Genomic DNA, 15691 nt, shown 5'->3' with positions numbered 1-15691 from the left:
TGAAACCTAAAACCTGTTATGTAAAATGCAACATAAACACTAATGAAAAAGTCATAATAATTGCGAAACATCCTATCTAAAAGTAAAACACTGTCAGGGAATACTTTACTCCAATAAGTACTTATTCTTAATGCATTTTACGAGTGAGTATTGCGAAGAGAGCTGGGTGTTGGGGGAAGGGTGTTCGAGGTGGATCAATATGCAGAAGGTGTAGAGGAAGGGGCCCTGCAGGAGGAGGAAGAACTGGATTGGGGGGAGGGGAGGATGACTGATCAAACACGCTGAAGAATTTGTTCACATCAATGACCCTCGTTTAGGTCCTCCAGGCTGGGAGTCCAGTTCCTTGTAGCCAGAAATGGTTTTAGGCCTTTCCAAACCCCGGTTGTGTTTATCCGCTGCAGCTGATCTTCCAATTTTTAATCCTATATATATTTTATTTATGTCCCTAATCCTATTAAGCTCCACCTCGTTGTCTGACCTAAATGCCTTCTTCTGTCCCTTAATGGTGGGCGTTTACCTCATGAATACTACAGCTAAAAACTAAATAGTATAATTGATGAACAAAGTGATGGACAAAGTATGTAAGGCCGTTCGATAATGGTCCAACGGTGTGTGTGATAATGACCCCACGGTGTGTGTGTGCATCATCTAAAACCACTTTGAGCTTTGAGTCTACAAGGTAAACATGAGCCAACAATCCCGTGACATTCCAGCGTGTGCGCGCTATTACGCGCACGAATCACACGCGTCAGCAGCGGTTAATTGACGAACCACGGCTCCGGCCAATGACAGCCCTTGGGGGGAGTGCGCCTCGTCCAATGGCCGCTCGACATTCGGGGAAGTGAGTGACGTCGTGGTGGGAGGGGGCGGGATAAAGCTCTGGGTGCCGCTTGCTCGACCACCCGGAGAAATTCGTCAAAGAAAGGAACAATGGCGAGAGGGAGCCGGAGCCTGAGAAGAGTAGCTGAGTGCATCAAACAGCTACCTTTAAAAGCCAGCCGAGAAATACAGACCAAGAACAGCGTGAGGTAAGGTGTTTTATGTTTTACATCTGGACTTAAACTAGAAAGTAAAAGAGAACACTCATCTCCCACCATAACAAACGGTTAGCCGAAGTAAGCTAGCAACGTTTAACGTTCCTATTTTAGCTACGGTTACTTACGTAACCTTACTACGCGCTAACTCACAGTGGACGTTAAGTGACGCTTAATGTACTTGAGATTCCTCAAAACATCGTAACTGAACTTGTTGTCAGTTTAAAATAATGTCACCGGCTCCAGCATTGATGGATGTAAGAGCGTTTTACAGTGATGCGCTATAAGTACACGTACCACTAAGTTATATCCGTCAATACAACGTAAGTAATGTCGAAATATTTCTCACTGAAATAACGTAACGTTGTAAAAAGATCGGGTACATTCCACTACTACAGCCTTCCCCTGTCTACATATTTTTGTTTTAAACCTTTAACGTTCACAGCTGCTTCACCTCCAATATCTCTGGACGTGCATTCTTTCAAAACCCCACGTAGGAGAACGCGTTCTATGTTGGGGGAGATAAGAACTCTGCATTTACATTCTACGAGGAACTCTGCTCCATTTAAGCCTCTGGCAGAACATTCTTGTAGTTTACGTCAGCTCCGTAAAAAGCAAGCTACCATTTTCTCTGCATCCACATGCATTTAGCGCAAACGGTCCTCCTCTGTTGCTGTGAAATCCCAACTTCTCAACCACGACCCTCCATGTCTGCACCCACACGTGCGTGGATCCATCATAAGATGCACAGAATCCGTTTCATGGTTACAGGAAAACAACGCCATCGATAATGTCGCATCTCGTAAAGCGTGGCAGTGACCCCGCTGTGTCTGAGTTGTGTGTTCATAGTTCGTGTGGAGGTTACACATCGATTTGTTCCCATGGATTAATAGATTCCTACTATTTGTGATTTCACAGAGGATCTGACTCGGGGCTTTTGCCGTGATCCAACTGGTCCCTGCTGACCAGTGGAGCAGCATTGTGGAAATGGGTGCAATAAAACCGATTGAAACACATAATGTGTTGCCAGTTTTATTGCGATTTGACGGTTGATTAAACGTGAAGAAAACATTAGCATTACAAAGGTGCAACTTCCAAGAACCAACCTTTTCACATAGATAATTAATCCCCACTCCATCCATTACGCAAAGATTTTCTGTATTGGGGTTTTCTAAAACGTAAAAAAAAACAGCAATGTTTTGGCAAATCAACTTAATTGATTTACCAATAACTCAATTTTGCAATTAATTTTTTTTTAAGATTGAGATGTAGTTGTTATGACTGTTTGGTCCTCCAACAGTGCAAAAAGTACTCTAAAAGGACACCATCTCATAGTCTATACTGGAAGTTGACCCCGCTGCAACTGGGATGCTATATAAATGAAATCCATTATTATTACCTACGTATATATCACATTAAAAGGACAACACACCTCATATTCATACTCATATATGCCAACTAATTCGTTGAACTAACTATAATTAATGGACACTTGAATTTCAAAAAAACGGTTGTTGGTCAAACAGTGTTTTTCTTGACCGGCCATTTCACCACTCGGCCTTTTGTAAAGTTTGTAAGCTAGTTACCTAATTTCCAATCTTTTTGCCCTGAGGAAAAAACCGAGCTGTACAAGTCGGGCAGGTTTAACGCAACTGTGTTTGAGTTCTCTAAACCTTAAGATGGTCTATCTTCCCTCGTACAGTCGCCATGTTTTTCATTGTATACCTCCATCTGTGGCCCATCTGAATTTTGACAATCAATTCTTTGGCTGGTGTCGCATGTCGGCGTTCCATGGGAAGTGCTTTGTTCCCCACAAACAAACTGTTACAGATGACAAATGTGAGGGCGCTCTGGGCGTATTGTGGCCGTGGATCATTGGATCGATGCACTTCAGGTGGTTTCCTGTCGCAGTTAGAAAGGTTCACGATTTGCCAGAATTGTATGAATTAATTTTTAATATGTGGAGAACAACAACAACATAATCCAGCGTGTAGCGTTTTCCCTCCTTCGGGATTCGCGGGTGTGTTGATTTCTCATCCCCCGTTTCTCACGTGACTTGTTGTTTGTGCCTAGATACCTGTCATCATGTGGGATCCTGATGACTCGGGCGCCTCCACTGCTGGGCGCCGCCCCGCCGGGGATCAGCACCACGTTGCCCGCTCGGAGCTTCTTCAACCTGACCGACTCCTTCTCCAAGAGGAAGGAGTACTCTGAGAGACGCATCATCGGGTGAGCTCGCCTTTACGCGGCGCACAGAGCCAGTATTTCAGATTAATTCATCATTTTTATTTCCTTTTTCGGGGTTTCATGAGACGTAATGTGCACACTGTTTAGGCTCAGTTTGTCCAAATGTCCTGAATACAAATGGTTTGTTAAAAACCGTTACAGAACAAAAGGTCGTAGTGCAAATGCAATAACTTTAATCAATAATGTGCAAAAATCCAATGAACTCCAAAGCCAATTTTAATACAGTTGGCTCTGTCAAAACTAAGACTGCAGTTTGCACTGTCTGCATTGTAGCCACGTCCACGTGTTAAGTCGTGGTCTTAATTGAACACACTTATTTTTAAAAACGACTTCTTGCAGGTAGCTGTGTATTCTTAAAGTTGTTGGTCTGAACCGCGACAAATCCTAGGGTATCGTGTAAGTAGCTGCTTTAATGCCGTTGCCTCGCCAGAGATCTCGCATGATGCACTAAATGTCCAATAGAGGTCATAATCACTGAATCTGCTTGTATAAATAGACTCGGACGGAGCGACACCATCCGTATGAAGATGGTGTGGGGGACGGTCTCTTTAATTACATCAGTACTCTCTCTATTTCCTAGTCTTGAATCCTTTCTGCCCCACTCAGCCCCCCCTCGCTGTTCCTCATTGACCTACTTCAGACGCCCCTGGGTCATAAGCCTTGTTTAGTGTTGTAATGTTGCATAACCGGCGCTGGCCGTCCCGTGCTTCCTGTCGCTCAGCGCTCTGGGAGCTTACGGCTCGTTTCGTTGTCCGTCCTCGACCTTCCAGGTATTCCATGCAGGAGATTTATGACGTGGTGGCCGGAGTGGAAGACTACCGCCACTTTGTCCCCTGGTGCAAGACGTCCGAGGTGGTGTTCAAGCGAGCAGGATTCTGCAAGGCCAAACTGTCCGTGGGCTTCCCGCCGGTGATGGAGAACTACACCTCTCTAATCACTTTGATATGCCCCCACCTAGTCAAGGTACGCCACTGCTTGGGTGATATGGTCAGGTGATATGGTCATCATTATGATCAGCAGGGAGCAACACTTTGTTTTGTAGTTTTATTTCATCTCATCACCCTTACCAGCTCTTCATTGAAGCTTCACTTCGTAAAATATACGGCGGTCCATTAACTTGAATTCCGCTAAATGCCTTCTGCTCAACGCTATGTGTGTTTTTTCCCCTTCAGCGTTGTAGGTTTGTAAACTTGTTTTCTTTCTGTGGCTTGTCAGGCTTCCTGTTCGGAGGGCAGACTGTTCAACCACTTGGAGACGGTTTGGCGTTTCAGCCCCGGCCTCCAGGGATATCCTCGTACCTCCACTGTGGATTTCTCCGTAAGCAGGCGCAACGTGCTAACATGCTAAAAGATGCATTTGTGTTTTATATATTGAGCTGCAATCTTTTAATCCTCTCTCCTCAGATATCCTTTGAGTTTCGCTCCCTCCTGCATTCCCACCTGGCTCACGTCTTCTTCGACGAGGTGGTGAAGCAGATGGTCTCTGCGTTCATGCGGCGCGCTGCGCTGGTTCACGGTGAAGAGACGGCCATCCCCCAGGAGCTCATGTTCCACAAGATACACCAGACGTAGCGCGGAGAAGCCGGCGGGACGAGAGGGCGAGGAGTGCCTTTCCTACAGAAACGACCAAGTTTATTCTCAACAGTCTCTACTTTAGTGTTGTTTTTTTTTTTTTTTTATTATATATTTACATAAACGTGTATAACTGATCCAGCTTGTTCTCGCAATGGTGCTAAAAACAAACCGATGTTTGTACTTCACTTTCTTCCCGTGACCCGAGCTATGGAGTCGCAGGTTCACAGGTTGAGATCAGGCGTCACGGCCGCAAAGTGGCGTCAACCACGCCGCCTCTTTCGTTTAAAAAGCTGCTTTGGGAAGACTCGTTACAAGCACATCTTCCAAAGGCCGATTTCAGGATGTGTAGTCGATGAATGTTGTGCATCACTTGGCTCGGGATGCCGTTAGAAGTTGATTGGAGCCTTTTTAGAAAGTTACTGAAGGCGGCAGTGTGGCGGTAAAAGACTAAATCTGCAGTTTTACTGAGGTTAAATGTTCCTCTTCTCTTTATAATATTATTATTATTTTTTTAGCTTCCACACTAGATTCTCTAAAGGTCTAACTACTGAGAAAGTAATCAACAAAAAAAGACATGTCTGCAGAGGAGTTTAGAGTTTGGAACTAATAATAATTTTCATCAGTGTGAAATTGGCAATTAGTGATTGTTTAGTGTGTTAAATGTTTAAAAGTTTTTAAAAAGTGGGAAAAATGTTTATAATGTCTCAAAAGGATCGATACGCTCACAACAGTCTAGAACCTGAAGATGTGTGATAGAGCGTCACAAAGGGGAAACGTCACATTGTAATATTTGGTGAAAAGCGACTGAAGGGAGGAATCGATGACGTAACGTAGTTGAAGTTGTGTTATCTGTCGCTGGATCAATGGTCCACAGGTCAGAGTGAGGGCAGCAGTTCGTTTGTGGGGAAAGCCAACTTTGGGACGAGTTGAATGCAAGAAACCGAAGAAATCAATGTTTAACTCTTTCTATAAAACTGGTTAATAGAGCAACAAGTCAGCACGTCATTATTTTTCTACGAGTAAATGGAGCATTAGTGTACAAATCACTACGCTGCAAGTATTAAACGAGCTGTCAACTAACCGGTGTTTTATTTTGCTTTATTAGGGAGAAGCTACTCTGTTCTTTTACTCCTTCCTGTTACACATGCGGCGCTCTCGTCATTGTTATGGGAACAATCCTGGACTTTAAGAGTTAAAGCTAAACTACATGGCAAAGTGTGCAATATCTTTAGTCTATATGGTGTTCTTTTTTAAAATGCGACGCCAACATGTATATTCACTGTTTGTACAAAAAGGGCCCGAACGGGCTGGCAGCACCTTCACCTGTCAGTCAGGACATAAGCTCCGCCCTGAAGCCTTCGGGACGCACCTGTGACAGATCAGAGCATATCGATCTATTTTATGAAACAATAATTTTATCATGTTTGTGTAAATACTGGTTTGATGGTCACACATGAATGATTTGTGCTAGAGAAAGTGTTTTTCATGTGAAGGGGAAAGGACTGGTTTGAATATTTGTGTTGAATCACTTCACAACCAACTGCATGATTTATAAACTATTTTTTCTACAAACAAAACCTCCTGACTGGTGTTCGGTTTGTTTTCTGACCCCGTGGACAGAAATAGAGCCGTCATGTGAGTGGAAACACAACCTGCGTCTCAAGAGTCTGAGGGTTTGGAAATGTCACTTCTGCCGAAGGACAGGCCTTTGTTGACCTACGACCTTTGACCTGCATCGGGGTATGCAGATCGTTAAAAGGGAGTAAGTACTAACGCTAGTGGGGAAGTACTGCATTTAAACACACACTGCAGTACGAGAAGGGAACAACTTAAAACAAGTTCCCTGTAGCGTCCATCGAAGGCTGAAAGCTTTTTTTAAATAAGCCTTTCATTTAAAGTATACATTTAAGTAGAATCAATGTATATAAAATATGGATGTGTATTCGTGTAGTGATCTGTAAACCATTTGAACATGAACCCAATTTCTTCACTATCTGATAATTCTGAACAATTTAATTTATTTCAACAAGTAAATCACTGTCTACATCGTACAAAGCGAGTCGAATGATCAGCCTTTTCCCATTTGTGAGGGAACATCAGCCTGTGCATTTTATGTAATATACCTGCTCACTGCAGTTAAATATTGATCTTTATGATTTATCAATGATTAACAGCACAATTCTACAGATTCTCACATTTAAACATAAGACCTTTAAATGATCCAAACTGCTCACATTCAACCAGCCATTTATTATTTGTGAAATCCGCTGGGCAGGTGATGCATGAACATGACCCCGTAAACATTGGGTTAAATTAAACCGCTTCGTACACAAGTCTCCCACATGGACAGAAAAGGCAACAACAGGTCAGAAGGTCACAGAAAAGGCTCAAAGCTCCGTAACAAAATTAGTTTAATTAAACCAAGTGACAGAATTTCAGTACACGCAAGATTAGCCGGACAAAACAAACACACTACGGATATATTATATATATAAAAAAAGAATCAACAAAATGCTATGACAAAACAAAAAGGACAGAATAGAACACAATCCTGGCTGGGCATCTTTTCCTGTAATTCAGAGCGTATGAAACCTGTAAGCATTACTCTGTCGGGGGCGTCGGCCTTCAGTGGAGCCCGGCTGCAGTAAAGCAGGCTCAACGGGCTCCCGTCGGGCGAGGCCGACTCCTCCACGCGCCCTGGACGAAGAGGCGGAATCATGTGACGTAAATGGAAATGGAGGATGGCGATCGGAAACGTTTGCGGCTCCAACGTACTCATCACGGCATCACGGCCGGTCAGTTTAGGGCAAAGTTTGGGGAGGTGGGGGCAGTTTGTCCCCGGCGGATTTCTCCCCCGGTCACCTCCCCCCACCAGCACCACCGCGCCCGTTATCAAGTCTGTACAGCGACGGGGAGGAGGAGGAGGATCGGCTTAGAAACCCATGCCTCCCATCCCTCCCATGCCTCCCATCCCTCCCATGCCACCTCCGGGCATCTCCTTCTCCTCCTTGGGGATCTCCGTGACAACGGCCTCGGCGGTGGAGAGCAGGGAGGCGACTCCGGCGGCGTCGAGCAGCGCCGTCCTCACCACCTGTAGAGGGAGGAGGGAGGCACGTCACGTTAATTGTCCTCATTGATTATTAATTATATTGAAAGAGCCGAAACTGATAATTGAATTTATCTCACAACAATCCCCAAACTATCAAATGTTAATGATTACACAGAATATTAAACATAATTTGGGCTTCAACTGTCATCAATTCATCCATCAATCGTTTGCTCTATAAAAACCCCCCCACTGAAAATCATTTTAGATTCCACGGTACCGTCTCAGTCCTGCCAAATATCACAAATGGATTCATACATTTTCCACGCAGGGCTCTGCTAGCTCATTTCACACCGAGGCGGTACTGATACGAGCTTCCTTCCTCCTGAACCTCCACCCGCAGCGACGGCTGTACCTTGGTGGGGTCGATGATGCCCTTCTCCACCATGTTGACGTACTCTCCCAGCATGGCGTCGTAGCCGACGTCGACCGGCCCCTGCAGGATCTTCTCCACCACCAGAGAACCCTCCACGCCGGCGTTCTTGGCGATGGTCATGGCGGGAATACGCAGCGCCCGTCTGATGATCTCCACACCTGGTGGGCAACGAGGGGAATCCGATTCAAAGCTAGAAAGATGTGTTGTTTTATAAACACGAAGGGGAGGGGCCACTCATTTAATTCGAGCCCGCGTTGCACTGACCGATCTTCTGGTCGGCGTTGGCGGTTTTGATGGTGTCGAGCGACGGGATGCAGCGCAGCAGAGCGCAGCCGCCGCCCGGCACGATGCCCTCCTCCACCGCGGCGCGGGTGGCGTTCAGGGCGTCCGTCACGCGGTCCTTCTTCTCATTCACCTCCACGTCGCTCGTTCCTCCGATCTGAAACGCAGAGAAAGAGGGTTTTTCGGGGGGGAAGGTCGGGGGCAGGGCGGCGAGGGCGCGAAAGCGGGTCTGCGAGGACGCACCTTGAGCACGGCCACGCCGTCGGACAGCTTGGCCAGCCGCTCGTTGAGCTTCTCCTTCTCGTAGTCGCTGGTGGTGTTCTCCAGCTGCTCCAGGATCTCGTTGGCGCGCCGCTCCACGTCGGCCGGGGTGCCGCCGCCCTTCAGCAGCAGGGTGTCGTCTTTGGTGATCTGCACCTCGCCGACCTTCCCGAAGTCGTGAGCCTGGATGTCTTCGAGGGCGAGACCCACGGCGTCCTCTCCGAACACCTGGAGAGGACAGGAGGACATCTCTTTGAGTCCTTTGTCCTAACTAAGTTAAGATAACGAATTAAATTGAAAGTATCCCGTTAAGTAAAATTCTTGCATTTAAAACGATTGTTTCAGTAAAAATATTAGCGTAGAAATGGAGAATTTGGAATACATATATACATGATATAATTTGATTACAACGTATTTATACACTTTATGCCCCCCGCTGGGGGTTTTGAGGTTGGTGTGGACTCACCGTTCCCCCGGTGGCGACGGCCATGTCCCTCAGCTGATTCTTCCTGTTGTCTCCAAAGCCGGGCGCTTTAACAGCCACCACCTGAAGACCCACCTTGAGCCTGAAACATGAAATGAATCTTTAGTGGTTCATTTAATAAAGACATTACAATCCCACAATTGCGTCATTTCAGGTCTTATTCTCTTTTATATATTTACCGTCGCTCCCCGTTAATAAAGCTTGAGCCTTTTGACAGATGGTCGACGTACCTGTTGAGCACCAAGGTGCTGAGTGCCTCTCCGTCCACGTCCTCGGCCACAATGACCAGCGGTTTGCGGTGCTGGTTGGCGATCTCCAGGGCAGGCACGATGCTCTGTACGCTGGAGATCTTCTTCTCACTCAGCAGCACGTAGGCGTCCTGGAACTCGACCTTCTGACCTGGAAACAGACAATCGATTTTTTAGCATTGTGCATTATTTTCTTCACAGGAAGTGTTCGGCAGTACGAGCACGGTTACCTTTGGCGGTGTTGATGAAGTACGGGGAGATGTAACCCCGGTCAAACTTCATGCCCTCAATGATCTCCAGCTCATCGTGCAGAGTCTTCCCATCCTGAGATATGAAGCACGTATTGATTACCTCAGACTGATGAAACACGCCAACGTAAAAGTAACTAACGCGGCCGATCCGTAACCTAAACAATGACTGCGCGGGATGTTCGGACACCAACCTTGACGGTGATGACTCCCTTGCGGCCAACTTTCTTCATGGCGTTGGAAATGATGGTGCCAATCTCCACGTCGCCGTTGGCTGAGATTGTAGCAACCTGAAAAGACAAAAATTCACTTAAGCCTTTCATGACGAATTGAGGATACAATGAAAAAGCTTTGGATTAATGTGCTCCGTTACTTCCATCCCGCCACGTTTACCTGTGCGATCTCCTCGGGGGTGGTGACTGGTTTGGATTGATTCTTCAGCTCGTTGATGACCGTTTCCACGGCCATCATGACGCCGCGGCGGATCTCCACGGGGTTGGCGCCTTTGCTGATGGTGTCGAAGCCCTCCTTGGCGATGGCGCGGGCCAGCACCGTGGCGGTGGTGGTGCCGTCGCCGGCCTCCTCATTGGTGTTGTTGGCCACGTCCTGCACCAGCTTGGCGCCGATGTTCTGGTACTTGTCCTTCAGGTCGATGCTCTTGGCCACCGTCACGCCGTCCTTGGTGACCTTGGGGCTGCCCCAGCTCTGCTCAATGATGACATTGCGACCCTGCAGTGGAGACAGGAAGTGGTGAGGCGAAAGGGGTCTCCAGCATTCAGCGTCCGGCTCATTCTAACGGAGTGAACGTCAGCAATAACCAGGACGAAGGTTACCTTTGGGCCCATGGTGACGGCCACGGCGTCGGCCAGCAGGTCCACTCCCTGCAGCATGAGGGCACGGGCCTCCGCGCCGAACTTGACGTCCTTGGCGTAGGCTCTCGTGAGGTGAGGAGCGAGCGCCCTGCACACGGGCCTCACCTGCTTCATGACCGTTGGCAAACGAAACATCTCTGTGGGGAAAAAACAAACAAACATTACATCTGCAAAGTTATTGTGTAATCACGATAACCTCATCTACAATGCCCATGAAACCTGGAGTAAAACTAAACAGAGCAGACAAAAGGTTAGAAATATACTAATGCTACATTAAAAAAATAAATAAGCTACACAGAAGTACATTAAGTGATGTAGCTATATATAAATTATTCAAGTAATTACAAGTTTATTTTGATGCAATTTAAGCATGCCTTTAGTTTGTATTAATATGTGGAAATTAAAAATAATAATTTAAATATATATAAAAAAGTGAAGAGTACTTAGAGTGCTTGAATAATTCTCTAAATCCCTCACAAGTCACAGGAGGACAGATTCAGTGCAAAGGTCAACGGAGCCCCTGGTGGTCACTGGTGGTATGACGCGGCCTAATAAACCTCCACATGTGTGGCATGGTCAAACGTTTTCAAAGCTCTTCATCTCATCTCACACTAAACAGTGCAATTATTGCCAAAATAAAAACGTGACGGCAAAGTGTGTGTTTGCAAGACATATATTATAGGATGTCACACCATTTGACTTGCAATATAAGAGTTGGCTTTAAAGATTCTGAACAATTCCTTTTGATTTCCAGCTAGGGTCAACTTTGGTCAATGTTTCAAGATAATCTTATGGAAATCACCCTCCATAACATCAGCATGTTTGTTGCGTTGAAATGTAGGAAACGGCCTGTTTAAAAGGCAAGAGGCCCTTTGAAGAGTTTATTTGGATTTAGAAGTAGGATTTCCAACACAATGGAACGAGTCATGATCCACACATGCAGAAAAAGGAGAACAGAATATTAAATTTCTTAGGCTGTCAGACAAACTGCAGTGAGGAGAAAACGTAGTATAATGCCACAAAATATGGTAAAAGTAAAAGCACAAACAACGTTAGTAAAATACGTCGATTGAGTAACTAACGTTACAGGCTTTGATCTGCACACGTGTCCAACTACACATCCCACGCTTTTAGACTTTACAGCTATAACAACCAATAAAATAATAACTTGTTCAGCCTTTATAATAAATCTGTTTAGCATTTCTAATGGCCTTAATAGTGGCTGGATGACGAAAGGTACCCCCCCCCACACACACTAGCCCCCCCCCCCCCCACGTGTGCTCTTCAGGTCGCGCGTCACAAGGTCATTCTGTAATAAAAAGCATGTGCGGAACTGGTTCGCCATCGTCTCTGCTCGGGCTTCACAACGCGTCGCCATCGGACTGACAACAACCATATTTTATTTCAACCTTTGAATCTGCGGTCTTAAAATAAAGTATTTTAATGTTAATCAAATTCGTCCGTCATTGACAGTTGAGACGTGCTCAACATTGCAAAGACATAAGAAAAATGAAATGTTTCATCATATCGAGACACCAGACACTCATTAAATTAAATCGAATAAGCGACTGAGATTTAAAGTGTAACGTTAATTTACAGTGAAGGTTAGCGCATGTTTCTGATGACATATTGTAGCATGCGTCCTCGCATTTTAGAATGAAGCTCTGTTAGCTTGGGAGTAGTTAAAGCTAACGTCGGAGCAGAATCTGCAACGTAAAGCTGGCGTTAATCAAAAGCCTGCAGTTTGTCATATTAGCCACGTTATATCCATAAAATACTGTGTACACTGGTCGGTACTTACTAGCGAGGTGAAAAGCTTGCTGCTGCGACAAGGTGCACGTCTGTGAGACGAAGTGGTGAAGCGAGCGGAGGTAGAAAAGGACGAGCCGTGTGGTGCGAATGAGCTATCCAGAGGGTACTGCACATGGCTTATCACATCCGGGTGATTTACCGGCGGGCCCCTGAACATGAATTACTCTGCTATTTTTTGTAAAACCTTTATTGAAGTTAGTAAAGCATCTTTTACAAACATACATGGCATGGTTCAATATTAATCATTCTTTTTTTTTACAATATAACATCTCAGATACAGCAGAGTGGAAGTATAAAGTTACAGAAAATGTAAATCCTAAAGTAAAGTACGCAGCTTTTATAACGCAAATGTATACGTCAATGCTCGTTCCGGGGCTGGCGTTTCTCGAACTTTCTGGCGAGCCATTGGAGGAACAAATAGAGGTCAAAGTTGACATTGTGCAACATTGCTCTGATTTGGAGGAATACATTGAGAAAGAAATACTGCGATTACAACAATAATGACTTGCCCATACCATAGTTTGATTTTATAAAACACCTCGTATGAACGGCAGCGTTTGAACTCTGCCGTTAGGTGTTCTAGAATTTTCCACAACTGGGCAGGCAGCTTTGGGGCACGTCTTGCGCATGCGCCGTACAGTTCACGTGGAGACGGTCCCCATCCAGTGTGTCAGATTAAGAACCGGGTTGCAGCACCTTCGCATCGACTCTCTGACTTCCCACTCATCCAGAAATGGTAAGATACCTTTTGTACTGGGAAACCTACCGGGATTCATAAAGACAGTCAAGTAGTAAAACAGAAACAATGGGATGACGCAGGCTGCATATGGCCAAGTTATCGTTAGCATTTAGCTACTGTCTTGTGTGCTAGCGTTACCTTTAACATCGATTCACAAGGTCACGCGGTTTATGAACCGAGTGAGGCGGAATTATTTCGTGAAACGCACACTTCATTATCTTAATCAGACACTGCATAATCGATAGGAGGATAAAACGGATTAGCTTTAACTAAACTACTAAACCTAAGTTAAGTGCAGCCACAAACCGACTGTTAGCAACAGCTCATTTCTGCTCGCTCTGTATGAGATTTTTTTTTAACGCAGATGCGTTCATGCCAGTCATCTGTTGACTCCGTCATCTGCCATTCATTCCGCTCTGCTGCAGCAGTAACACGTGGGTTTACGGGACGCGGTTTGCACAGATTTACACGCATTCACGCCGCGTTGGTGCTTACCCCCCCCCCCCCCCCTTCCCTTAACATGTAACGTCACGACCGTCTGTCTTATTGCACGACGCATGATGCCCTTGGACGGTGAAAAGGGAGCGATCGTTTAAACCATTTCCGGATTCGGTTACGTAGCTGATGACCTCACGCCCGTGCGTTCAAAATGCAGCGTGTTATCCAACGATATGGAATACATATCATGTGGAATAAACCGTAATTGGTATGAAATAGGATGCAGTATCAGCAGCAGAACACGTGCTGCAGTTATAGGTGTAAGTGGTACATGGTGTAACAATAGAATAGCATAAATACTTTTCATTTAATTAAGTATTGCCTGTAATAAATCATACTGATGCAACAAATGTCAAACATTACAAGGATCAGCCTGAAAATGTGAGGTTAATAATCACCATCTTGTGCAATAACCCCCCCCCCTCACACACCTCATAAACCACAGCAGAGAACCTTCTGGCAAACGGACCCACCGGCCTTGAATGTTATCTCGCCATGTTAGAAACCTGGACATGTCAAGGGCTTTTTTCATCATCACTTTGTTATTTTGTTTTTTGCACTGGATTCTGTAACTCTGAGCTTGACGATGCCTTTAAGTCAGCAAAGTGTTTAATCAGTCGTCCTTGTCTTCCTCGGGTTCAACGGGCACAATAAACAAGTAACTCCACTTTTGGCTTTTTATCGACCCCCCCCCCCCCCCTTGTTCCCAAACAACCTTCACCCCCAAGGTCACTCGTACATCTGTTGCCATCAGACATGTTGGCAGCGGCTGTTTTACACCTCACCCCCCTCTTCCTCCAGCTGCTGCCTCATACTTTGCCTGACATATTTAAGATAATGGTGAAATGCTGACTTTTGTTCCACATGAGTTCCGCATTAATTAACTTCTCAAAGGCTGCTTTTGTGGTCTTTTATTAGGCTCTCTAGCCCCCCTCCCCTCTTTAGTAATCCATGCTTGGACTCAATATGCGCCCCTTGTGGCATTATTCGGTCCTTACAGAAAGAAATGCTTTATTCGGTGGGTAAAACATAATCTCAGGTAACCCGATGTTCTCTGCTAATTTCCTCTCCTACAGGCCTTCAGGAAATTCCTCCCCCTGTTCGACAGGGTGCTGGTGGAGCGCCTCGTCGCAGAGACGGTCACCAAGGGGGGCATCATGCTGCCCGAGAAGTCTGCAGGCAAAGTGCTGCAGGCCACGGTGGTGGCAGTAGGACCCGGCTCCGTCAATCCGGTGAGATCATCTAAACTGGGTCTGACGCTAGATCAGGCGTTATTGAAGGGGGGGCGGGGGGGGCATTGGAGAGAGTGGCAGGTGTTCTATGAGGAAGGTGCAGTTTGATAGTATTTGGCTAATTGTTTTGTGTGATGCTTTCTTGTAGAAGGGGCATGTGCTGCCAGTCAGCGTGAAGGTGGGAGAGAAGGTACTCCTTCCAGAGTACGGAGGAACTAAAGTCAGTCTTGACGACAAGGTACGGTACAAACTCGACTGCCTCCGTTGAAATCAGTTTCCTCTTCTGCCTTCCTTGTTTAATACATTTTTTTTCTTCTTTTTCTTCCACCTAGGACTATTTTCTTTTCCGTGATGCGGATATTCTCGGTAAATACGTCGAATGAGTCTTCATCGTTTGTCGCTGCTGTAGATCTTGTCACGTCTGTTATTGTCGACTAGAGAGAAGAAATTAACCGGCCGCCTTCATGTCCTTTTTTTTTTTTTTTCCTTTTTTTTTTTTCTATGTATTGTAAATAATTCTAATCGCATTTTGTTACAATAAAAAAGGTGAACTGCGGATTACTGTTTTGTCTTACTATTTCATATTGTCTGTATATCAGTGCATATTGTGCAGTGTACAAGTATGATGTGTTTTCTGTAGCTTTTGTCTCAATGAATGAACCCAATATCTATACTAAA

General features: G+C 45.5%; 3 protein-coding genes across 3 annotated transcripts; 2 read left to right on the top strand and 1 right to left on the bottom strand.

The window, feature by feature from the left end:
- The first annotated feature begins 706 nt into the window (after positions 1–706).
- coq10b (coenzyme Q10B) lies at positions 707–6432 on the top strand. Its single transcript, XM_040201087.2, has 5 exons — positions 707–1028; positions 3108–3263; positions 4052–4244; positions 4497–4598; positions 4685–6432. The coding sequence occupies exons 1-5, from the start codon at positions 931–933 to the stop codon at positions 4850–4852; spliced, it is 717 nt and encodes a 238-aa protein (XP_040057021.1). The 5' UTR covers positions 707–930; the 3' UTR covers positions 4853–6432.
- Positions 6433–7085: 653 nt separating this feature from the next.
- hspd1 (heat shock 60 protein 1) lies at positions 7086–13178 on the bottom strand. The gene is made up of 11 exons (XM_040201085.2): positions 12534–13178; positions 10694–10869; positions 10254–10589; positions 10055–10150; positions 9843–9936; positions 9595–9763; positions 9347–9446; positions 8863–9108; positions 8602–8776; positions 8317–8495; positions 7086–7946 (listed from the first exon to the last, which is right to left on the bottom strand). Exons 2-11 carry the CDS (start codon positions 10865–10867, stop codon positions 7788–7790), a joined length of 1728 nt encoding a protein of 575 aa, XP_040057019.2. The 5' UTR covers positions 10868–10869; positions 12534–13178; the 3' UTR covers positions 7086–7787.
- On the top strand, positions 13142–15569 carry hspe1 (heat shock 10 protein 1). The gene is made up of 4 exons (XM_040201089.2): positions 13142–13280; positions 14858–15013; positions 15162–15251; positions 15346–15569. Exons 1-4 carry the CDS (start codon positions 13278–13280, stop codon positions 15394–15396), a joined length of 300 nt encoding a protein of 99 aa, XP_040057023.2. The 5' UTR covers positions 13142–13277; the 3' UTR covers positions 15397–15569.
- Positions 15570–15691: the final 122 nt, after the last annotated feature.

Source organism: Gasterosteus aculeatus, chromosome 16, assembly GCF_964276395.1.
Source record: "Gasterosteus aculeatus chromosome 16, fGasAcu3.hap1.1, whole genome shotgun sequence".
NCBI classification, from domain to species: Eukaryota; Metazoa; Chordata; class Actinopteri; order Perciformes; family Gasterosteidae; genus Gasterosteus; species Gasterosteus aculeatus.
Note: the sequence above shows the minus strand (reverse complement) of the source record. Positions and strands in the feature narration are given on the sequence as shown.